At 48.0% G+C, this 26018-nt stretch overlaps 1 protein-coding gene across 4 annotated transcripts in view; it reads left to right on the forward strand.

The window, feature by feature from the left end:
- The first annotated feature begins 2894 nt into the window (after positions 1–2894).
- The window catches only part of LOC143766749 (uncharacterized), a 28855-nt gene continuing 5731 nt past the window's right edge, over positions 2895–26018 (forward strand). For 2 of the 4 annotated variants that reach the window (XR_013213633.1, XM_077254665.1), the window contains exons 1-10: positions 2895–3006; positions 8682–8755; positions 18296–18385; positions 18469–18585; positions 19852–19941; positions 20025–20141; positions 23005–23094; positions 23178–23294; positions 24156–24245; positions 24329–24445. Coding sequence is in view for 3 of the 4 variants with exons in the window: in XM_077254665.1 (XP_077110780.1) it covers positions 2927–3006; positions 8682–8755; positions 18296–18385; positions 18469–18585; positions 19852–19941; positions 20025–20141; positions 23005–23094; positions 23178–23294; positions 24156–24245; positions 24329–24445 (982 nt within the window). In the remaining variant the exon portion in view is untranslated. The remainder of the gene's footprint in view (positions 3007–8681; positions 8756–18295; positions 18386–18468; positions 18586–19851; positions 19942–20024; positions 20142–23004; positions 23095–23177; positions 23295–24155; positions 24246–24328; positions 24446–26018) is intronic. The other 2 variants (XM_077254667.1, XM_077254666.1) reach the window with 2 other exon arrangements.

Raw genomic sequence — 26018 nt, forward strand, 5'->3', positions numbered from 1 at the left:
CTTGTTGTTGCTGCTGCCCCCTGCGCTCCCTCCTTGTTGTTGCTGCCCCCTGCTCTCCCTCCTTGTTGTTGCTGCTGCCCCCTGTGCTCCCTCCTTGTTGTTGCTGCTGCCCCCTGCGCTCCCTCCTTGTTGTTGCTGCTGCCCCCTGCGCTCCCTCCTTGTTGTTGCTGCCCCCTGCTCTCCCTCCTTGTTGCTGCCCCCTGCTCTCCCTCCTTGTTGTTGCTGCTGCCCCCTGCTCTCCCTCCTTGTTGTTGCTGCTGCCCCCTGCTCTCCCTCCTTGTTGCTGCTGCCCCCTGCTCTCCCTCCTTGTTGTTGCTGCTGCCCCCTGCTCTCCCTCCTTGTTGTTGCTGCTGCCCCCTGCTCTCCCTCCTTGTTGTTGCTGCTGCCCCTGCTCACCCTCCTTGTTGCTGCTGCCCCTGCTCTCCCTCCTTGTTGCTGCTGCTGCCCCCTGCGCTCCCTCCTTGTTGCTGCTGCCCCCTGCTCTCCCTCTTTGTTGCTGCTGCCCCCTGCTCTCCCTCCTTGTTGTTGCTGCTGCCCCCTGCTCTCCCTTGTTGTTGCTGCTGCCCCCTGCTCTCCCTCGTTGTTGCTGCTGCCCCCTGCTCTCCCTCCTTGTTGCTGCTGCCCCCTGCGCTCCCTCCTTGTTGTTGCTGCTGCCCCCTGCTCTCCCTCCTTGTTGCTGCTGCCCCCTGCGCTCCCTCCTTGTTGTTGTTGCTGCCCCCTGCTCTCCCTCCTTGTTGCTGCTGCCCCCTGCTCTCCCTCCTTGTTGTTGCTGCTGCCCCTGCTCTCCCTCCTTGTTGTTGCTGCTGCCCCTGCTCTCCCTCCTTGTTGTTGTTGCTGCCCCCTGCTCTCCCTCCTTGTTGTTGCTGCCCCCTGCTCTCCCTCCTTGTTGTTGCTGCCCCCTGCTCTCCCTCCTTGTTGTTGCTGCCCCCTGCTCTCCCTCCTTGTTGTTGCTGCCCCCTGCGCTCCCTCCTTGTTGTTGCTGCCCCCTGCGCTCCCTCCTTGTTGTTGCTGCCCCCTGCTCTCCCTCCTTGTTGTTGTTGTTGCTGCCCCCAGCTCTCCCTCCTTGTTGTTGTTGCTGCCCCCTGCTCTCCCTCCTTGTTGTTGCTGCTGCCCCCTACTCTCCCTCCTTGTTGTTGCTGCACCCTACTCTCCCTCCTTGTTGTTGCTGCCCCCTGCTCTCCCTCCTTGTTGCTGCTGCCCCCTGCGCTCCCTCCTTGTTGTTGTTGCTGCCCCCTGCTCTCCCTCCTTGTTGCTGCTGCCCCCTGCTCTCCCTCCTTGTTGTTGCTGCCCCCTGCTCTCCCTCCTTGTTGCTGCTGCCCCCTGCGCTCCCTCCTTGTTGCTGCTGCCCCCTGCGCTCCCTCCTTGTTGTTGCTGCCCCCTGCTCTCCCTCGTTGTTGCTGCCCCCTGCTCTCCCTCATTGTTGTTGCTGCCCCCTGCTCTCCCTCCTTGTTGTTGCTGCTGCCCCCTGCTCTCCCTCCTTGTTGTTGTTGCTGCCCCCTGCTCTCCCTCCTTGTTGTTGCTGCCCCCTGCTCTCCCTCCTTGTTGTTGTTGCTGCCCCCTGCTCTCCCTCCTCGTTGTTGCTGCTGCCCCCTGCTCTCCCTCCTCGTTGTTGCTGCTGCCCCCTGCTCTCCCTCCTCGTTGTTGTTGCTGCCCCCTGCTCTCCCTCCTCGTTGTTGTTGCTGCCCCCTGCGCTCCCTCCTTGTTGTTGCTGCCCCTGCTCTCCCTCCTTGTTGCTGCTGCCCCCTGCTCTCCCTCGTTGTTGTTGCTGCCCCCTGCTCTCCCTCCTTGTTGTTGCTGCCCCCTGCTCTCCCTCCTTGTTGTTGCTGCCCCCTGCTCTCCCTCCTTGTTGTTGCTGCCCCCTGCTCTCCCTCCTTGTTGCTGCTGCCCCCTGCTCTCCCTCCTTGTTGCTGCTGCCCCCTGCTCTCCCTCCTTGTTGTTGCTGCTGCCCCCTGCTCTCCCTCCTTGTTGTTGTTGCTGCCCCCTGCTCTCCCTCCTTGTTGTTGCTGCCCCCTGCGCTCCCTCCTTGTTGTTGTTGCTGCCCCCTGCTCTCCCTCGTTGTTGCTGCCCCCTGCTCTCCCTCGTTGTTGCTGCCCCCTGCTCTTCCTCGTTGTTGTTGCTGCCCCCTGCTCTCCCTCCTTGTTGTTGTTGCTGCCCCTGCTCTCCCTCCTTGTTGTTGCTGCCCCCTGCGCTCCCTCCTTGTTGCTGTTGCTGCCCCCTGCTCTCCCTCGTTGTTGCTGCCCCCTGCTCTCCCTCCTTGTTGTTGCTGCCCCCTGCTCTCCCTCCTTGTTGTTGTTGCTGCCCCTGCGCTCCCTCGTTGTTGTTGCTGCCCCCTGCTCTCCCTCCTTGTTGTTGTTGCTCCCCCTGCTCTCCCTCCTTGTTGTTGCTGCTGCCCCCTGCTCTCCCTCCTTGTTGTTGCTGCTGCCCCCTGCTCTCCCTCCTTGTTGTTGCTGCTGCCCCCTGCTCTCCCTCGTTGTTGTTGCTGCCCCCTGCTCTCCCTCCTTGTTGCTGCTGCCCCCTGCTCTCCCTCCTTGTTGTTGCTGCCCCCTGCTCTCCCTCCTTGTTGCTGCTGCTCCCTGCTCTCCCTCCTTGTTGTTGCTGCCCCCTGCTCTCCCTCCTTGTTGTTGTTGCTGCCCCCTGCTCTCCCTCGTTGTTGCTGCTGCCCCCTGCGCTCCCTCGTTGTTGCTGCCCCCTGCTCTCCCTCCTTGTTGTTGCTGCTGCCCCCTGCTCTCCCTCCTTGTTGTTGCTGCCCCCTGCTCTCCCTCCTTGTTGTTGTTGCTGCCCCCTGCGCTCCCACCTCCTGGAACTTGCGGTAGACAAACCGAGACTAAACATCACCTCCTGTCATTTCTATCTCAGCTCCTCCCACTCAATAGGTCACATGGCCAGTACGTCACAGCAGGTCCTTTCTTGAGTCCCAAAGCTTTTGATGGTTTCTAGCTGCTGTGGCCAATCACCGTGCGGCTTATTAGCTGTGGCGTCACTTCCGGTGCTGTGTCCTGCCGCCAGGTGTGTGCTTCTATGTATGTTCTTATCACCTGGACTCGTCCACATGTCGCAGCTCTGGGGGTGGCACCGGGCGGGATGTACCACTGATTATGTACAGGGGTGTGGTGGATTTCCGGCGTGGGGAGCGCGAGCAGCTGTAGAGTCTCCACATCACTGCGGAGAACAACAAGTGGAGACACTGAGCTCCCCCATTATCATTACACAACTCATTTTTTCTATAGTTTTTATATTTTAGCAGAGCTGCACTCACTATTCTGCTGGTGCAGTCACTGTGTACATACATTACATTACTGATCCTGAGTTACATCCTGTATTATACCCCAGAGCTGCACTCACTATTCTGCTGGTGCAGTCACTGTGTACATACATTACATTACTGATCCTGAGTTACATCCTGTATTATACCCCAGAGCTGCACTCACTATTCTGCTGGTGCAGTCACTGTGTACATACATTACATTAGTGATCCTGAGTTACATCCTGTATTATACCCCAGAGCTGCACTCACTATTCTGCTGGTGCAGTCACTGTGTACATACATTACATTAGTGATCCTGAGTTACATCCTGTATTATACCCCAGAGCTGCGCTCACTATTCTGCTGGTGCAGTCACTGTGTACATACATTACATTACTGATCCTGAGTTACATCCTGTATTATACCCCAGAGCTGCACTCACTATTCTGCTGGTGCAGTCACTGTGTACATACATTATATTACTGATCCTGAGTTACATCCTGTATTATACCCCAGAGCTGCACTCACTATTCTGCTGGTGCAGTCACTGTGTACATACATTACATTACTGATCCTGAGTTACATCCTGTATTATACTCCAGAGCTGCACTAACTATTCTGCTGGTGCAGTCACTGTGTACATACATTACATTACTGATGAGTTACCTCCTGTATTATACCCCAGAGCTGCACTCACTATTCTGCTGGTGCAGTCACTGTGTACATACATTACATTACTGATCCTGAGTTACATCCTGTATTATACTCCAGAGCTGCACTCACTATTCTGCTGGTGCAGTCACTGTGTACATACATTACATTACTGATCCTGAGTTACATCCTGTATTATACCCCAGAGCTGCACTCACTATTCTGCTGGTGCAGTCACTGTGTACATACATTACATTACTGATCCTGAGTTACATCCTGTATTATACCCCAGAGCTGCACTCACTATTCTGCTGGTGCAGTCACTGTGTACATACATTACATTAGTGATCCTGAGTTACATCCTGTATTATACCCCAGAGCTGCACTCACTATTCTGCTGGTGCAGTCACTGTGTACATACATTACATTAGTGATCCTGAGTTACATCCTGTATTATACCCCAGAGCTACGCTCACTATTCTGCTGGTGCAGTCACTGTGTACATACATTACATTACTGATCCTGAGTTACATCCTGTATTATACCCCAGAGCTGCGCTCACTATTCTGCTGGTGCAGTCACTGTGTACATACATTACATTACTGATCCTGAGTTACATCCTGTATTATACCCCAGAGCTGCACTCACTATTCTGCTGGTGCAGTCACTGTGTACATACATTATATTACTGATCCTGAGTTACATCCTGTATTATACCCCAGAGCTGCACTCACTATTCTGCTGGTGCAGTCACTGTGTACATACATTACATTACTGATCCTGAGTTACATCCTGTATTATACTCCAGAGCTGCACTAACTATTCTGCTGGTGCAGTCACTGTGTACATACATTACATTACTGATGAGTTACCTCCTGTATTATACCCCAGAGCTGCACTCACTATTCTGCTGGTGCAGTCACTGTGTACATACATTACATTACTGATCCTGAGTTACATCCTGTATTATACTCCAGAGCTGCACTCACTATTCTGCTGGTGCAGTCACTGTGTACATACATTACATTACTGATCCTGAGTTATATCCTGTATTATACCCCAGAGCTGCACTCACTATTCTGCTGGTGCAGTCATTGTGTACATACATTACATTACTGATCCTGAGTTACATCCTGTATTATACTCCAGAGCTGCACTCACTATTCTGCTGGTGCAGTCACTGTACATACATTACATTACTGATCCTGAGTTACATCCTGTATTATACTCCAGAGCTGCACTCACTATTCTGCTGGTGCAGTCACTGTGTACATACATTACATTAGTGATCCTGACTTACCTCCTGTATTATACCCCAGAGCTGCACTCACTATTCTGCTGGTGCAGTCACTGTGTACATACATTACATTACTGATCCTGAGTTACATCCTGTATTATACCCCAGAGCTGCACTCACTATTCTGCTGGTGCAGTCACTGTGTACATACATTACATTACTGATCCTGAGTTACATCCTGTATTATACCCCAGAGCTGCACTCACTATTCTGCTGGTGCAGTCACTGTGTACATACATTACATTAGTGATCCTGAGTTACATCCTGTATTATACCCCAGAGCTGCACTCACTATTCTGCTGGTGCAGTCACTGTGTACATACATTATATTACTGATCCTGAGTTACATCCTGTATTATACCCCAGAGCTGCACTCACTATTCTGCTGGTGCAGTCACTGTGTACATACATTACATTACTGATCCTGAGTTACATCCTGTATTATACTCCAGAGCTGCACTAACTATTCTGCTGGTGCAGTCACTGTGTACATACATTACATTACTGATGAGTTACCTCCTGTATTATACCCCAGAGCTGCACTCACTATTCTGCTGGTGCAGTCACTGTGTACATACATTACATTACTGATCCTGAGTTACATCCTGTATTATACTCCAGAGCTGCACTCACTATTCTGCTGGTGCAGTCACTGTGTACATACATTACATTACTGATCCTGAGTTATATCCTGTATTATACCCCAGAGCTGCACTCACTATTCTGCTGGTGCAGTCATTGTGTACATACATTACATTACTGATCCTGAGTTACATCCTGTATTATACTCCAGAGCTGCACTCACTATTCTGCTGGTGCAGTCACTGTACATACATTACATTACTGATCCTGAGTTACATCCTGTATTATACTCCAGAGCTGCACTCACTATTCTGCTGGTGCAGTCACTGTGTACATACATTACATTAGTGATCCTGACTTACCTCCTGTATTATACCCCAGAGCTGCACTCACTATTCTGCTGGTGCAGTCACTGTGTACATACATTACATTACTGATCCTGAGTTACATCCTGTATTATACCCCAGAGCTGCACTCACTATTCTGCTGGTGCAGTCACTGTGTACATACATTACATTACTGATCCTGAGTTACATCCTGTATTATACCCCAGAGCTGCACTCACTATTCTGCTGGTGCAGTCACTGTGTACATACATTACATTAGTGATCCTGAGTTACATCCTGTATTATACCCCAGAGCTGCACTCACTATTCTGCTGGTGCAGTCACTGTGTACATACATTATATTACTGATCCTGAGTTACATCCTGTATTATACCCCAGAGCTGCACTCACTATTCTGCTGGTGCAGTCACTGTGTACATACATTACATTACTGATCCTGAGTTACATCCTGTATTATACTCCAGAGCTGCACTAACTATTCTGCTGGTGCAGTCACTGTGTACATACATTACATTACTGATGAGTTACCTCCTGTATTATACCCCAGAGCTGCACTCACTATTCTGCTGGTGCAGTCACTGTGTACATACATTACATTACTGATCCTGAGTTACATCCTGTATTATACTCCAGAGCTGCACTCACTATTCTGCTGGTGCAGTCACTGTGTACATACATTACATTACTGATCCTGAGTTATATCCTGTATTATACCCCAGAGCTGCACTCACTATTCTGCTGGTGCAGTCATTGTGTACATACATTACATTACTGATCCTGAGTTACATCCTGTATTATACTCCAGAGCTGCACTCACTATTCTGCTGGTGCAGTCACTGTACATACATTACATTACTGATCCTGAGTTACATCCTGTATTATACTCCAGAGCTGCACTCACTATTCTGCTGGTGCAGTCACTGTGTACATACATTACATTAGTGATCCTGACTTACCTCCTGTATTATACCCCAGAGCTGCACTCACTATTCTGCTGGTGCAGTCACTGTGTACATACATTACATTACTGATCCTGAGTTACATCCTGTATTATACCCCAGAGCTGCACTCACTATTCTGCTGGTGCAGTCACTGTGTACATACATTACATTACTGACCCTGACTTACCTCCTGTATTATACCCCAGAGCTGCACTCACTATTCTGCTGGTGCAGTCACTGTGTACATACATTACATTACTGATCCTGAGTTACATCCTGTATTATACCCCAGAGCTGCACTCACTATTCTGCTGGTGCAGTCACTGTGTACATACATTACATTAGTGATCCTGAGTTACATCCTGTATTATACCCCAGAGCTGCACTCACTATTCTGCTGGTGCAGTCACTGTGTACATACATTACATTACTGATCCTGACTTACCTCCTGTATTATACCCCAGAGCTGCACTCACTATTCTGCTGGTGCAGTCACTGTGTACATACATTACATTACTGATCCTGACTTACCTCCTGTATTATACCCCAGAGCTGCACTCACTATTCTGCTGGTGCAGTCACTGTGTACATACATTACATTACTGATCCTGAGTTACATCCTGTATTATACCCCAGAGCTGCACTCACTATTCTGCTGGTGCAGTCACTGTGTACATACATTACATTACTGATCCTGAGTTACATCCTGTATTATACCCCAGAGCTGCACTCACTATTCTGCTGGTGCAGTCACTGTGTACATACATTACATTACTGATCCTGAGTTACATCCTGTATTATACTCCAGAGCTGCACTCACTATTCTGCTGGTGCAGTCACTGTGTACATACATTACATTACTGATCCTGAGTTACATCCTGTATTATACTCCAGAGCTGCACTCACTATTCTGCTGGTGCAGTCACTGTGTACATACATTACATTACTGATCCTGAGTTACATCCTGTATTATACTCCAGAGCTGCACTCACTATTCTGCTGGTGCAGTCACTGTGTACATACATTACATTACTGATCCCTAGTTACATCCTGTATTATACCCCAGAGCTGCACTCACTATTCTGCTGGTGCAGTCACTGTGTACATACATTACATTACTGATCCTGAGTTACAGCCTGTATTATACCCCAGAGCTGCACTCACTATTCTGCTGGTGCAGTCACTGTGTACATACATTACATTACTGATCCTGAGTTACATCCTGTATTATACTCCAGAGCTGCACTCACTATTCTGCTGGTGCAGTCACTGTGTACATACATTACATTACTGATCCTGAGTTACATCCTGTATTATACCCCAGAGCTGCACTCACTATTCTGCTGGTGCAGTCACTGTGTACATACATTACTGATCCTGAGTTACCTCCTGTATTATACCCCAGAGCTGCACTCACTATTCTGCTGGTGCAGTCACTGTGTACATACATTACATTACTGATCCTGAGTTACATCCTGTATTATACCCCAGAGCTGCACTCACTATTCTTTTCAGATTTATTGTATTACAGCCCCTCATGACTGGTGGTGATACGTGGGAACAACAAGTCTCAGCAGTGTCCTGTAATCCAGCTGAGTTGCCCCTCTGTTCTTTTGCAGTATGGCGTCTGTGCATCAGGAGACCTCACGGCCGACGATATGTGAAAAAGCAGAGTCCCCCGATCAGAAGTCAGGTGAGGCGACTCCTAGTATATCTGTGTAAGAACTTCCAAGTTAATGTCCCTAAATGCCGAGTTATACTGCAACCAGCAGGGGGAGCTCACTACATACAGGTTTATACAGCCACCACTAGAGGGAGCTCACTACATACAGATTTATACAGTCACCACTAGAGGGAGCTCACTATATACAGAGATATACAGGTCCTTCTCAAAAAATTAGCATATAGTGTTAAATTTCATTATTTACCATAATGTAATGATTACAATTAAACTTTCATATACTATAGATTCATTATCCACCAACTGAAATTTGTCAGGTCTTTTATTGTTTTAATACTGATGATTTTGGCATACAACTCCTGAAAACCCAAAAAACCTGTCTCAATAAATTAGCATATTTCACCCGTCCAATCAAATAAAAGTGTTTTTTAATACCAAACAAAAAAACCATCAAATAATAATGTTCAGTTATGCACTCAATACTTGGTCGGGAATCCTTTGGCAGAAATGACTGCTTCAATGCGGCGTGGCATGGAGGCAATCAGCCTGTGACACTGCTGAGATGTTATGGAGGCCCAGGATGCTTCAATAGCGGCCTTAAGCTCATCCAGAGTGTTGGGTCTTGCGTCTCTCAACTTTCTCTTCACAATATCCCACAGATTCTCTATGGGGTTCAGGTCAGGAGAGTTGGCAGGCCAATTGAGCACAGTAATACCATGGTCAGTAAACCATTTACCAGTGGTTTTGGCACTGTGAGCAGGTGCCAGGAAGCATGAAGTGCTCCAAAATCTCCTGATAGCTAGCTGCATTGACCCTGCCCTTGATGAAACACAGTGGACCAACACCAGCAGCTGACATGGCACCCCACACCATCACTGACTGGGTACTTGACACTGGACTTCAGGCATTTTGGCATTTCCTTCTCCCCAGTCTTCCTCCAGACTCTGGCACCTTGATTTCCGAATGACATGCAAAATTTGCTTTCATCAGAAAAAAGTACTTGGGACCACTTAGCAACAGTCCAGTGCTGCTTCTCTGTAGCCCAGGTCAGGCGCTTCTGCCGCTGTTTACCTGGGGAATGCGGCACCTGTAGCCCATTTCCTGCACACGCCTGTGCACGGTGGCTCTGGATGTTTCCACACCAGACTCAGTCCACTGCTTCCTCAGGTTCCCCAAGGTCTGGAATCGGTCCTTCTCCACAATCTTCCTCAGGGTCCGGTCACCTCTTCTCGTTGTACAGCGTTTTCTGCCACATTGTTTCCTTCCAACAGACTTACCATTGAGGTGCCTTGATACAGCACTCTGGGAACAGCCTATTTGTTGAGAAATTTCTTTCTGGGTCTTACCCTCTTGCTTGAGGGTGTCAATGATGGCCTTCTTGACATCTGTCAGGTCGCTAGTCTTACCCATGATGGGGGTTTTGAGTAATGAACCAGGCAGGGAGTTTTTAAAAGCCTCAGGTATCTTTTGCATGTGTTTAGAGTTAATTAGTTGATTCAGAAGATTAGGGTAATAGGTCGTTTAGAGAACCTTTTCTTGATATGCTAATTTATTGAGACAGGTTTTTTGGGTTATCAGGAGTTGTATGCCAAAATCATCAGTATTAAAACAATAAAAGACCTGACAAATTTCAGTTGGTGGATAATGAATCTATAATATATGAAAGTTTAATTGTAATCATTACATTATGGTAAATAATGAAATTTAACACTATATGCTAATTTTTTGAGAAGGACCTGTATATAGCCACCACCAGAGGGAGCTCACTACATACAGGTTTATACAGCCACCACTAGGGGGATGTCATGCTCGCGCCCAGACTGGTTGGCGCGGGCGTGCGGGGGAGTGGCCCCACTGGACCACAGACCAAACCTCCCTGGAAGAGGCGTAACTAAGTAGCTTCCTAGGTGTTCGCTGGAGCCTCTGATGGTGAGGTCAGACTTGTGCAATAGGAAGCTACCAGGTACCACTCCAGGGTGGAGTCTGGTTGTGGCTGCTGATCCCACCGGGGAACGGAACATAGACAAGCAAGCGGGCACGTCTGGCACATAGGCAGGCAGACGGGTACAACAGGAACACTGTCAGGCAGGCGGGCACGGCTGGCTCTCTGGCAGGACTGGTGGACAAGACTGGTACACTGGAAGAACCGGTAGGGACCGGTCTGCAGGCAGGTATGTAGAACGGGTAAGAACCTGTTCAGACACGAGGACCTAGGAATAAGTAGATAAAGACCGCAAGAGCGGATGCAGAGCGAAAGCACAGGAGCTAGAGCCAAGAACAGAAATGCAGGAGGCGGAGCCAAGAGCAGGAGGCGGAGCCAAGTGCAAAACCGCAGGAGGCGGAGCCAAGTGCAAAACCGCAGGAGGCAGAGCCAAGAGCTGGAGGCGGAGCCAAGTGCAAAACTGCAGGAGGCGGAGCCAAGAGCTGGAGGCGGAGCCAAGTGCAGACAGGCAGGAGGCGGAGCCAAGGGCTGGCGGCGGAGCCAAGTGCAGGAGAAGTAGAACCGCAAGGAGCGGAGCCAGGTAGAACCGCAAGGAGCGGAGCCAGGTAGAACCGCAAGGAGCGGAGAGGAGCTGCGGGAGGGGTCTCTGCAGCAAAGCTGAGCAGAGCCACAAGGAATGTGGAGAGAAGCTGCAGCAAGGGATAACTGCAACAGCAGAAGATAAGCTGAGTAGAAAGGAGCAGAAACGCAGAAGTGAGGAGCAGAGGTAAAGTCACAAAGGTTCAGAGCAGGCAGAGCTGCAAGAGTGCGGAGTGAAAGCAGACTGAGAATACAAGGAAAGACAACAGGGAAGGAAGCCAAAGACTAGGAGACCGAGGTAAGACCAAGTACAGACAAGGCAATGGAACAAGACACAAGGACAAAGACACTGGGACCAGGATATTCTGCCTCCTGGTGGGCGGACAACAAGACCAAGGAAATAACACAGAGAATCCTCCAGAGAGGGAGTAACTCAGAGCAAGGCCAGGCAAACTCAGAAGCAAGACACTAACTGAGCTAACACATTGCACAGGCCCAGACCACTGGGTGGAGCTGCACTATATACTGGAGGTCTCCTGGCAATTGGTCAGGAACAGATTGGACAGATGCACCTGATTGCTATAAGAACCAGAGAGTTCAGGCGCCGCCCCTCTATACACAGAACCATGAAGCATGCAGAGAGCAGAGACACAGAACATGGAGCTGGCAAGAAACAGAAACCACATCATGGCCTGGAGCAGTGGGTAAGATAGTGTGAGAAATGCAAGGCCATGCCGTGATACCAGCAGAGTTGTTACAGGGGAGCTCACTACATACAGATCTATACAGTCACCACTAGAGGGAGCTCAATACATACAGATTTATACAGCGACCACTAGGGGGAGCTCACTACATACAGATCTATACAGTCACCACTAGGGGGAGCTCACTGCATACAGATTTATACAGTCACCACAAGGGGGAGCTCACTACATACAGTTTTATACAGTCACCACTAGGGGGAGCTCACTACATACAGATTTATACAGCCATCACTAGGGGGGAGCTCACTACATACAGATTTATACAGTCACCACAAGGGGGAGCTCACTACATACAGATTTATACAGTCACCACTAGAGGGAGTTCACTACATACAGATTTATACAGTCACCACAAGGGGGAGCTCACTGCATACAGATTTATACAGTCACCACTAGGGGGAGCTCACTACATACAGATTTATACAGTCACCACTAGGGGGAGCTCACTACATACAGATTTATACAGTCACCACAAGGGGGAGCTCACTGCATACAGATTAATACAGTCATCACTAGAGAGAGCTCACTACATACAGATTTATACAGTCACCACTAGAGGGAGCTCACTACATACAGATTTATACAGCCACCACCAGAGGGAGCTCACTACATACAGGTTTATACAGTCACCACTAGGGGGAGCTCACTACATACAGATTTATACAGTCACCACTAGAGAGAGCTCACTACATACAGATTTATACAGTCACCACTAGAGGGAGCTCACTGCATACAGATTTATAGAGCCATGGTTTACGGGAAGGATACCTTTCTCGTCCTCACCACTCGCACCAATTTGTCATGAGCCGGGGTTTTTTGGTTGCCCCTGGTTCTTTCTGAAGGGGATTTACCTATATCCCACTTCCCAGTTCCGGTTTGGAACTTGCAGTTCTCTGGCACCCTCTTTACCCTCAGGTCAGACAGGGTACTGCACCTAGGACAATTAGTCGCCAGAAAAGCTGCCTTTGTACTGGCTAATGGACACACTGCAGCGAGGGAGATTTAACTACTCCCACTGAGGCGGGATCAATAATTATCAACGCCGCCAGTCGCTACAAAGCCTCCCAAAAGCGCAGAACAAATCCGCTGCCACCAGCTCCGATTTCTTGATTATTGTTGGTGTCACGGATCCCAACAATATGTCAGGGATCCCGGGGAGGATAGCTTTATCGTCCCCACTACTCACTAATTTGTCACGAACTGGGGTGGTTTGGTTGCTGCTGGTTCTTTCTGAAGGGGATTTATCTCTATCCCACTTCCCAGTTCTGGTTTGGAACTTGCAGCTCTCTGGCGCCCCCTTTACCCTCAGGTCAGATTAGGTACTGCACCTAGGGTAATTATTCGCCAGAAAGGCTGCCTGCTATGTACTGGCTGTTGGGCACTCTGCAGCGAGGGCAATATAACTACTCCCACACAGGCGGGAACAATAATTATCAACGCCGCCGTCGCTACAAAGATTCTCAATCGCACAGAAAAAAGTATCCTGCCTCCAGCTTCGATTCCACAAGGGTTAACGGGTCCGGAGCCAACCCAAATCAGTAGCGTAATTCACTTCAGAGTGTTGAGGGAGGATTTAAATTAATCCTTCACGGTTAACTCAGTGATTTCCAAATCAATCTACAGGGCGTTGCCGGCAACTGAAAATGACCAGACGGAGACGTGTGTCTCTGTATGGGGGATCGAGCTGATCTCTAGCCCCCGTTTATTCTGCATGACTTTATTATAGTCATAGAAATTACACTTCAACCAATCAGCATAAGAACACGCTCACGGTTCTTAGCCTATAAGAATACAGAACTTCAACCAATCAGCATAAGAACACGCTCACGGTTCTTAGCCTATAAGAATACAGAACTTCAACCAATCAGCATAAGAACATGCTCACAGTTCTTAGCCTATAAGAATGCAGGAACAATCTGTGCGTCAAAGTTTTGTAGAACAATACACCCTCAGTCTCATGTTCTACCGAGGTTGCAACAATCAAGGTCTCATCAAAATCTCATAACAGCTGTAACCTTCAGCCTACTAACAAAATTTATATCAAAACAACAAAATGGAGTCGAAAAGCACAAAATGGAGATTCTTTCTTAATTTCTTCCTTCACAAGAGGAAGCGACAGTTCGTTTATAGAGCAGAGAGACAAGCTAGCAAATTATATATTTTACTCCATAAAAAGGTAGGCAGTGTTTACAAAGTATAAAAGATATTATAAAGAAGACAAAATCATGTGTACATTAGGCTACGTTCACATTTGCGTTGTGCGCCGCAGCGTAGTCGCCGCAATGCACAACGCAAACAAAAACGCAGCAAAACGCATGCACAACACTGCGTTTTGCGCCGCATATGTCCTTTTTTTCATTGATTTTGGACGCAGCAAAAATGCAACTTGCTGCGTCCTCTGCGCCCGGACGCGGGCGCCGCAGTGTTGTGAACTATACTTCTTGGCTCCCTCTTGTGGTCACTAGTGATTTGGCACTTGGATTGTCTTTTACCAGGTTGGTACTCACCTGCTTCGTTAGGCCTGGGGTGTTGCTATTTAAACTTCCTGGATTCTCAGTCCAGTGCCTGGCATCGTTGTAATCAGTTCATTTCTGTTTGCTCCTGTCTTCAGGTCCTGGTTCTTTGCAAGATAAGCTAAGTCCTGCTTTCTTATTTTTGATCATTTGCATTGTTTATATTTTTGTCCAGCTTGTACAAAATGTGATTCCTGATATCGCTGGAAGCTCTAGGGGGCTGATATTCTCCCCCCACACCGTTAGTCGGTTTGGGGGTTCTTGGATATTCAGCGTGGATATTTTGCAGGGTTTTTGCTGACCATATAAGTCATCTTACTATATTCTGCTATTGGTCAGTGGGCCTCTCTTTGCTAAAGTCTAGTTCATTCTTACGTTTGTCTTTTCTTCTTACCTCACCGTTATTATTTGTTGGGGGCTTGTATTACTTTGGGGTCTTTTCTCTGGAGGCAAGAGAGGTCTTATTTTCCCTTATAGGGTTAGTTAGTTCTCCGGCTGGTGCGAGACGTCTAGGATCAACGTAGGCACGTTCCCCGGCTGCTGTTAGTGTTTGTGCTAGGATCAGGTATATGGTCAGCCTAGTTGCCACGTCCCTATGAGCTGGTATTTATGTTTGCAGACTTTGCTGTAATCTCTGAGATCCTTTGCCATTGGGATCATAACACCGCAGGGACGCATGCGGCGCAAAACGCAAGTGCGACGCATGTCCATGCGCCCCCATGTTAAATATAGGGGCGCATGACGCATGTGGCGACGCTGCGGCGCCCGACGCTGCGGCGCAGACCGCAAATGTGAACGTAGCCTTGCAGATTACTAATAAAAAAAGGATTAACATTGATAAGAGAACTTACAGGTCGTTATGTCATGGCATCATCATGGCAGCTGTGTGCTGGAGGGAAGGGTGAGCATATATCCAGATGTTTAACACCCCTCTCTATAGCAGGTAGACCCCCCGGATAAAAGACACTGCAAACTGCTGTCCCACTAAGTTATCTCACAGCCCAAAACCCAGGCACTCCCCCTGTGGTGACATCACTTAGGGGCTGATGCCTCCCCCTTTACTTAGAATATGAAAACTATTTTTATGCATATCTCACTGTATGAACCTCGTATAATAAATACCCCAGGATCACGAGGTCCACCACGTTGGGGCGATTCTTTTAAGTGTAAATACGGATTCATTACATGACCTGCTTACGAAGAAATCCACTCTTTGCACTCGTTGTGCTTAGCTTGTAACAGTTTCAGTGAGCGATAGATCTATCGAGTGACATCCGGAATATGTAATTTGGATATTTCTAGCCTGGGTCTGTGCCCATATATATCATGTTAATAGAAAAAAGGAACTCAGGGCTTCTACAACCAGTTTTGGCTGGTATTCGATGGGAGGGGGAATGAGTTTTAGGAAGATGTCTGCTATTTGCAGCTAAAAGCAATAGAAATTCTTTTGGGAGGGAGAAATGAGGGGTTTTGGATTCACACATACACAAGCAGGCAGAGTGAGAAGAGGGGGGTCAGAATGGCCCGCAGTGTGTGTCGGCTCAGCTTTAAGGGACTTAGCAGAGCTCAGTGTGCGTGATAATACACAATCAAATACCTCATGTTCCTGACAATTGGGTCCGGAGCCAACCCAGATTAGTAGCGTAATTTACTTCAGAGGACGTGACCGTACGTTATAGAGCAAGGAGAGACAAGCTAGTAATTTTATATCTTACTCCAAAAAAGGTAGGCAGTGTTTACAGAAGTATAAAAAGATATTATAAAGAAGACAAGTATCGTATGAACAGTATTTATATTACAAATAAAATGGGTTTAAAGTTGAAAAAACACGTACATTTTGATCAGATCATTTCATCTCCTGGCTGACCATGTGCTCAGGGAACACATCAAAATGCATATCACACATCTGTATAGCAGCTAGACCCCGGACAAAAAACACTGGAAGACGGATGTCCCATTCAGTTATGACAAATCATTTTTATACCTAACTCACTGTATGAATCTTGCACACGAACGACACCATGATCAGGATGTTCACCACGTCAGCGGGGTTCTTTTAAGTGTAAAGACTTCGTAGATACATGACCCGATAACGAAGAAACCCGCTCCTTGCACTCGTTGAATTTAGGCTACGTTCACATCTGCGTTGTTGGGCGTTGCGTCGGCGACGCATCGGCGACGCAACGCACAACGCATGCAAAACGCACTGTTTTGTGACGCATGCGTCCATTTTTGGCATAGTTTTTGACGCACAAAAAATGCAACTTGCTGCGTCTTCTGCGCCCTGACGCGTGCGCCAAAAAAGACGTATGCGTCACAAAACGCAAGACAACGCATGTCCATGCGCCCCCATGTTAAATATAGGGGCGCATGACGCATACGTCGCTATGCGTCGCCGAACCTGCGCCCGACGCAACGCAAGTGTGAACGTAGCCTTAGCTCCTAGCGATTTCAGTGAGTTATAGATCTCTCGATGGACATCCGGAATATATAATCCTTATATCTCTAGCCCTGATCGGTGCCAGTATACATAATCTTAAAAGAACAATAGAGTCCCATGCAGTTTCTGTACCAGTTTTGGCTGGTATTAGCGGGAGTTAGGAATGAGAAGTTTAAGGAGTCTGGCTTTTCCAGCACCAAGCCATAAAAATTCTTCAGGCTGACACACTGGTCTCCTATTACAACTATATAGCAGGGGGAGGGAGGGAGAGTGGCTTAGAATTCCAGCGTTCTGCTGGCAGGCACAGGAAACTGCAGCTGAGAGCCCTGTATGTGTAATTGAAGTAATCAGAACTTCTTCCTATTTCCTGACAACTACATACAGATTTATACAGCCATCACTAGGGGGAGCTCACTACATACAGGTTTATACAGTCACCACTAGGAGGAGCTCACTACATACAGATTTATACAGCCACCACTAGGGGGAGCTCACTACATACAGATTTATACAGTCACTTTTGGGAGCTCACTACATACAGATTTATACAGTCACCACTAGAGGGAGCTCACTACATACAGATTTATACAGCCACCACTAGAGGGAGCTCACTGCATACAGATTTATACAGTCACTTTTGGGAGCTCACTACATACAGATTTATACTGTCACCACTAGGGTGAGCTCACTACATACAGATTTATACTGTCACCACTAGGGGGAGCTCACTACATATAGAGTTATACAGTCATCACTAGGGGGAGCTCACTGTATACAGATTTATACAGTCGCCACTAGAGGGAGCTCACTACATACAGATTTATACAGTCACCACTAGAGGGAGCTCACTACATACAGATTTATACAGTCACCACTAGGGGGAGCTCACTGTATACAGATTTATACAGCCACCACTAGGGTGAGCTCACTACATACAGATTTATACTGTCACCACTAGGGGGAGCTCACTACATATAGAGTTATACAGTCATCACTAGGGGGAGCTCACTGTATACAGATTTATACTGTCACCACTAGGGGGAGCACACTGTATACAGATTTATACAGCCACCACTAGGGGGAGCTCACTACATACAGATTTATACAGTCACCACTAGGGGGAGCTCACTGTATACAGATTTATACAGCCACCACTAGGGGGAGCTCACTGCATACAGATTTATATAAATGTATTAACTCCATTTTCCGTCCTCGGTAATCGCCCCCTAGGGGATATGTCACAGAGTTGCAGCTCTGTGGTGGATGTGGCTGCTCTTAGTTTTGTCCTATGTAGTTTCCATTTCTGTCTTTTAGTCCTGACGATGGACCCTTGTGCTGCCAGTGAGCAGCCGGCTGCTGATGACCCTGCGGACAGGACAGAGGATTGTGGATCTCCTCGGTCAGGTCAGTGATTGACAGGTAGATAAGGAGCATTGGTCGCTGCGCTCAGTACTGACCCCTGTGTATTCTCTGTGGTTACTGATCAGCTGTGACCAGTGAAGTGATACAGGCGGCTCCATCCTCTCAGGCATCGCCGCCACCGACATCATCCCCACCGCCCAGAAGTGTGACGCCAGACCCTGACTCTTCCTCACAGGGGCCAGGTAGGAGACATCCCCCCCGGAGGTTCTCTGCTATTACACAGTGACACTAGGGGCCAGACGTGGATCAGGAAAAGCTCACTAAATACAAATACACACTGCCACCAGTAGAGGGAGCTCACTACATACAGATATATACAGTCACCACTAGGGGGAGCTCACTGCATACAGATTTATACAGTCACCACTAGGGGGAGCTCACTGCATACAGATTTATACAGTCACCACTAGGGGGAGCTCACTACATACAGATTTATACAGTCACCACTAGGGGGAGCTCACTACATACAGATTTATACAGTCACCACTAGGGGGAGCTCACTACATACAGATTTATACAGCCACCACTAGGGGGAGCTCACTGCATACAGATATATACAGCCACCACTAGAGGGAGCTCACTACATACAGATTTATACAGTCACCACTAGGGGGAGCTCACTACATACAGATTTATACAGTCACCACTAGAGGGAGCTCACTACATACAGATATATATAGTCACCACTAGGGGGAGCTCACTGTATACAGATTTATACAGTCACCACTAGGGGGAGCTCACTACATACAGATTTATACAGTCACCACTAGGGGGAGCTCACTACATACAGATTTATACAGTCACCACTAGGGGGAGCTCACTACATACAGATTTATACAGTCACCACTAGGGGGAGCTCACTACATACAGATTTATACAGTCACCACTAGAGGGAGCTCACTACATACAGATATATATAGTCACCACTAGGGGGAGCTCACTACATACAGATTTATACAGCCATCACTAGGGGGGAGCTCACTACATACAGATTTATACAGTCACCACTAGAGGGAGCTCTCTATATACAGATTTATACAGCCATCACTAGGGGGGAGCTCACTACATACAGATTTATACTGCCATCACTAGGGGGAGCTCACTACATACAGATTTATACAGTCACCACTAGGGGGAGCTCACTACATACAGATTTATACAGTCACCACTAGGGGGAGCTCACTACATATAGATTTATACAGCCACCACTAGGGGAATCTAGCTACATACAGATTTATACAGTCACCACTAGGGGGAGCTCACTGTATACAGATTTATACAGCCACCACTAGGGGGAGCTCACTGCATACAGATTTATATAAATGTATTAACTCCATTTTCCGTCCTTGGTAATCGCTCCCTAGGGGATATGTCACAGAGTTGCAGCTCTGTGGTGGATGTGGCTGCTCTTAGTTTTGTCCTATGTAGTTTCCATTTCTGTCTTTTAGTCCTGACGATGGACCCTTGTGCTGCCAGTGAGCAGTCGGCTGCTGATGACCCTGCGGACAGGACAGAGGATTGTGGATCTCCTCGGTCAGGTCAGTGATTGACAGGTAGATATGGAGCATTGGTCGCTGCGCTCAATACTGACCCCTGTGTATTCTCTGTGGTTACTGATCAGCTGTGACCAGTGAAGTGATACAGGCGGCTCCATCCTCTCAGGCATCGCCGCCACCGACATCATCCCCACCGCCCAGAAGTGTGACGCCAGACCCTGACTCTTCCTCACAGGGGCCAGGTAGGAGACATCCCCCCCGGAGGTTCTCTGCTATTACACAGTGACACCAGGGGCCAGACGTGGATCAGGAAAAGCTCACTAAATACAAATACACACTGCCACCAGTAGAGGGAGCTCACTACATACAGATATATACAGTCACCACTAGGGGGAGCTCACTGCATACAGATTTATACAGTCACCACTAGGGGGAGCTCACTACATACAGATTTATACAGTCACCACTAGGAGGAGCTCACTGCATACAGATTTATACAGTCAGCACTAGGGGGAGCTCACTGCATACAGATTTATACAGCCACCACTAGGGGGAGCTCACTGCATACAGATTTATACAGTCACCACTAGGGGAGCTCACTACATACAGATTTATACAGCCACCACTAGGGGGACCTCACTACATACAGATTTATACAGTCACCACTAGGGGGCGCTCAGTACATGCAGGTTTATACAGTCACCACTAGAGGGAGCTTACTACATACAGATTTATACAGTCACCACTAGAGGGAGCTCACTACATACAGATTTATACAGTCACCACTAGAGGGAGCTCACTACATACACATTTATACTGCCACCACTAGGGGGAGCTCACTACATACAGATTTATACAGTCACCACTAGGGGAGCTCACTACATACAGATTTATACAGTCACCACTAGGGGGAGCTCACTGTATACAGATTTATACAGTCACCACTAGGGGGAGCTCACTGTATACAGATTTATACAGTCACCACTAGGGGGAGCTCACTGTATACAGATTTATACAGTCACCACTAAAGGGAGCTCACTACATACAGATTTATACAGCCATCACTAGGGGGGAGCTCACTACATACAGATTTATACAGTCACCACTAGGGGGAGCTCACTACATACAGATTTATACAGTCACCACTAAAGGGAGCTCACTACATACATATTTATACAGTCACCACTAGAGGGAGCTCACTGCATACAGATTTATACAGTCACCACTAGGGGGAGCTCACTGTATACAGATTTATACAGTCACCACTAAAGGGAGCTCACTACATACAGATTTATACAGCCATCACTAGGAGGGAGCTCACTACATACAGATTTATACAGTCACCACTAGAGGGAGCTCACTACATACACATTTATACTGCCACCACTAGGGGGAGCTCACTACATACAGATTTATACAGTCATCACTAGGGGAGCTCACTACATACAGATTTATACAGTCACCACTAGGGGGAGCTCACTGTATACAGATTTATACAGTCACCACTAGGGGGAGCTCACTGTATACAGATTTATACAGTCACCACTAGGGGGAGCTCACTGTATACAGATTTATACAGTCACCACTAAAGGGAGCTCACTACATACAGATTTATACAGCCATCACTAGGGGGGAGCTCACTACATACAGATTTATACAGTCACCACTAGGGGGAGCTCACTACATACAGATTTATACAGTCACCACTAAAGGGAGCTCACTACATACATATTTATACAGTCACCACTAGAGGGAGCTCACTGCATACAGATTTATACAGTCACCACTAGGGGGAGCTCACTGTATACAGATTTATACAGTCACCACTAGAGGGAGCTCACTACATACAGATTTATACAGCCATCACTAGGGGGGAGCTCACTACATACAGATTTATACAGTCACCACTAGGGGGAGCTCACTACATACAGATTTATACAGTCACCACTAAAGGGAGCTCACTACATACATATTTATACAGTCACCACTAGAGGGAGCTCACTGCATACAGATTTATACAGTCACCACTAGGGGGAGCTCACTACATGCAGATTTATACAGTCACCACTAGGGGGAGCTCACTACATACAGATTTATACAGTCACCACTAGGGGGAGCTCTCTATATACAGATTTATACAGCCATCACTAGGGGGGAGCTCACTACGTACAGATTTATACTGCCATCACTAGGGGGAGCTCACTACATACAGATTTATACAGTCACCACTAGAGGGAGCTCACTACATACAGATTTATACAGTCACCACTAGGGGGAGCTCACTACATGCAGATTTATACAGTCACCACTAGGGGGAGCTCACTACATACAGATTTATACAGTCACCACTAGAGGGAGCTCTCTATATACAGATTTATATAGTCACCACTAGAGAGCTCACTACATACAGATTTATACAGTCACCACTAGGGGGAGCTCACTACATGCAGATTTATACAGTCACCACTAGGGAGAGCTCACTACATACAGATTTATACAGTCACCACTAGAGGGAGCTCTCTATATACAGATTTATACAGTCACCACTAGAGAGCTCACTACATACAGATTTATACAGTCACCACTAGAGGGAGCTCTCTATATACAGATTTATACAGTCACCACTAGGGGGAGCTCACTACATACAGATTTATACAGTCACCACTAGAGGGAGCTCACTACATACAGATTTATACAGTCACCACTAGGGGGAGCTCACTACATACAGATTTATACTGTCACCATTAGGGGGCAGCTCACTACATACAGATTTGTACAGCCACCACTAGGGGAATCTCGCTACATATAGATTTATACAGTCACCACTAGGGGGAGCTCACTACATATAGATTTATACAGTCACCACTAGGAGAAGCTCACTACGTATAGATTCATACAGCCACCACTAGGGGGAGCTCACTGTATACAGATTTATACAGCCACCACTAGGGGGAGCTCACTGCATACAGATTTATATAAATGTATTAACTCCATTTTCCGTCCTTGGTAATCGCCCCCTAGGGGATATGTCACAGAGTTGCAGCTCTGTGGTGGATGTGGCTGCTCTTAGTTTTGTCCTATGTAGTTTCCATTTCTGTCTTTTAGTCCTGACGATGGACCCTTGTGCTGCCAGTGAGCAGCCGGCTGCTGATGACCCTGCGGACAGGACAGAGGATTGTGGATCTCCTCGGTCAGGTCAGTGAATGACGGGTAGATATGGAGCATTGGTCGCTGCGCTCAATACTGACCCCTGTGTATTCTCTGTGGTTACCGATCAGCTGTGACCAGTGAAGTGATACAGGCGGCTCCATCCTCTCAGGCATCGCCGCCACCGACATCATCCCCACCGCCCAGAAGTGTGACGCCAGACCCTGACTCTTCCTCACAGGGGCCAGGTAGGAGGCATTTTTTCCCAGAGGTTCTCTGCTATTACACAGTGACACCAGGGGCCAGACGTGGATCAGGAAAAGCTCACTAAATACAAATACATACTGCCACCAGTAGAGGGAGCTCACTACATACAGGTTTATACAGTCACCACTAGGGGGAGCTCACTGCATACAGATTTATACAGTCACCACTAGGGGGAGCTCACTACATACAGATTTATACAGCCACCAGTAGAGGGAGCTCACTACATACAGATTTATACAGTCACCACTAGGGGGAGCTCACTACATGCAGATTTATACAGTCACCACTAGGGGGAGCTCACTACATACAGATTTATACAGTCATCACTAGAGGGAGCTCAGTACATACAGATTTATACAGTCACCACTAGGGGGAGCTCACTACATACAGATATATACAGTCACCACTAGGGGGAGCTCACTGCATACAGATTTATACAGTCACCACTAGAGGGCTCACTACATACAGATTTATACAGTCACCACTAGGGGGAGCTCACTACATACAGATTTATACAGCCACCACTAGAGGGAGCTCACTACATACAGATTTATACAGTCACCACTAGAGGGCTCACTACATACAGATTTATACAGTCACCACTAGGGGGAGCTCACTACATACAGATTTATACAGTCACCACTAGGGGGAGCTCACTGCATACAGATTCATACAGTCACCTCTAGGGGGAGCTCACTGCATACAGATTTATATAAATGTATTAACTCCATTTTCCGTCCTTGGTAATCGCCCCCTAGGGGATATGTCACAGAGTTGCAGCTCTGTGGTGGATGTGGCTGCTCTTAGTTTTGTCCTATGTAGATTTCATTTCTGTCTTTTAGTCCTGACGATGGACCCTTGTGCTGCCAGTGAGCAGTTGGCTGCTGATGACCCTGCGGACAGGACAGAGGATTGTGGATCTCCTCGGTCAGGTCAGTGATTGACAGGTAGATATGGAGCATTGGTCGCTGCGCCCAGTACTGACCCCTGTGTATTCTCTGTGGTTACCGATCAGCTGTGACCAGTGAAGTGATACAGGCGGCTCCATCCTCTCAGGCATCGCCGCCACCGACATCATCCCCACCGTCCAGAAGTGTGACGCCAGACCCTGACTCTTCCTCACAGGGGCCAGGTAGGAGACATCCCCCCCGGAGGTTCTCTGCTATTACACAGTGAGACCAGGGGCCAGACGTGGATCAGATTAGGGTCAAGTTTAGGTTGAGGCGCAGTATTAAGGTCGGGGCGCAGGATTAGCCTCACGATTAGGCTGACGCGCAGTATTCGGGTCCGACACTCGATTAGTATCAGGATTAGGGTCAGGTTTAGCTTGAGGCACAGTAATAGGGTCAGAACAGGGTTAAACTCAGGATTAAACTGAGCACAGTATTAGGGTTTGGTATAGGGTCAAGGACTGGATTAAGATCAGGAATAGGGTCAAGATTAGGCTGAGACTCAGTATTAAGGTCTGGCACTGGATTAAGATTAGGCTGAGACACATTAGAGTCGGGATTAGAGTCAGACACTGGATCAGGTTTGTGATTAGGCTCAGGCACAGTATTAGGGTCGAGCACAAGGTTAGGCTCAGGATTAGGCTGAGGCACTGTACTAGGGTCAGCATTAGGGTCAGGCATTGGATTAGGATCAGACGTAGTGTCAGGATTGGACTGAGGCACTGGATTAGGGTTAGGCTCTGGATTAGGATCAGGATTAGTCTGTGGCACAGGATTAGGCTGAAGCACTGGAATAGGATCAAGCATGGTGTGATGATTAGGCGGAGGCACTGTATTTGGGTCGGTTTAGGGGCAGGCACTAGATTAGGCTAAGGCACTGGATTAGCATCAGGATTAGGCTGTGGCACAGGATTCGGCTGAGGCACTGGATTAGGATCAGGCGTAGTGTTAGTATTCGGCTGAAGGACTGGATTAGGATCAGGCATGGTGTCAGGATTAGGCTGAGGCACTGGATTAGGATTAGGCGTAGTGTCAGGATTCGGCTGAGGCACTGGATTAAGATCAGGTATAGTGTTAGGATTCGGTTGAAGCACTGGATTAAGATCAGGATCAGGTGTAGTGTTAGGATTCGGCTGAGGCACTGGTTTAGGATCAGGCGTAGTGTCAGGATTCAGCTGAGGCACTAGATTAGGATCAGGTGTAGTGTTAGGATTCGGCTGAGGCACTGGATTAGGATCAGGCATAGTGTCTGGATTCGGCTGAGGCACTGGATCAGGATCAAGTGTAGTGTCCGGATTCGGCTGAGGAACTGGATTAGGATCAGGTGTAGTGTTAGGATTCGGCTGAGGCACTGGATTAGGATCTGGCTTAGTGTCCGGATTCGGCTGAGGCACTGGATTAGGATCAGGGGTAGTGTCCGGATTGGGCTGAGGTACTGGATTAGGATTAGGCGTTGTGTCCGGATTCGGCTGAGGCACTGGATTAGGATCAGGCGTAGTGTCCGGATTCGGCTGAGGCACTGGATTAGGATCAGGCGTAGTGTCCGGATTCGGCTGAGGCACTGGATTAGGATCAGGCTTAGTGTCCGGATTCGGCTGAGGCACTGGATTAGGATCAGGGGTAGTGTCCGGATTGGGCTGAGGTACTGGATTAGGATTAGGCGTTGTGTCCGGATTCGGCTGAGGCACTGGATTAGGATCAGGCGTAGTGTCCGGATTCGGCTGAGGCACTGGATTAGGATCAGGCGTAGTGTCC

Source organism: Ranitomeya variabilis, chromosome 4, assembly GCF_051348905.1.
Source record: "Ranitomeya variabilis isolate aRanVar5 chromosome 4, aRanVar5.hap1, whole genome shotgun sequence".
Classification (NCBI taxonomy): Eukaryota; Metazoa; Chordata; class Amphibia; order Anura; family Dendrobatidae; genus Ranitomeya; species Ranitomeya variabilis.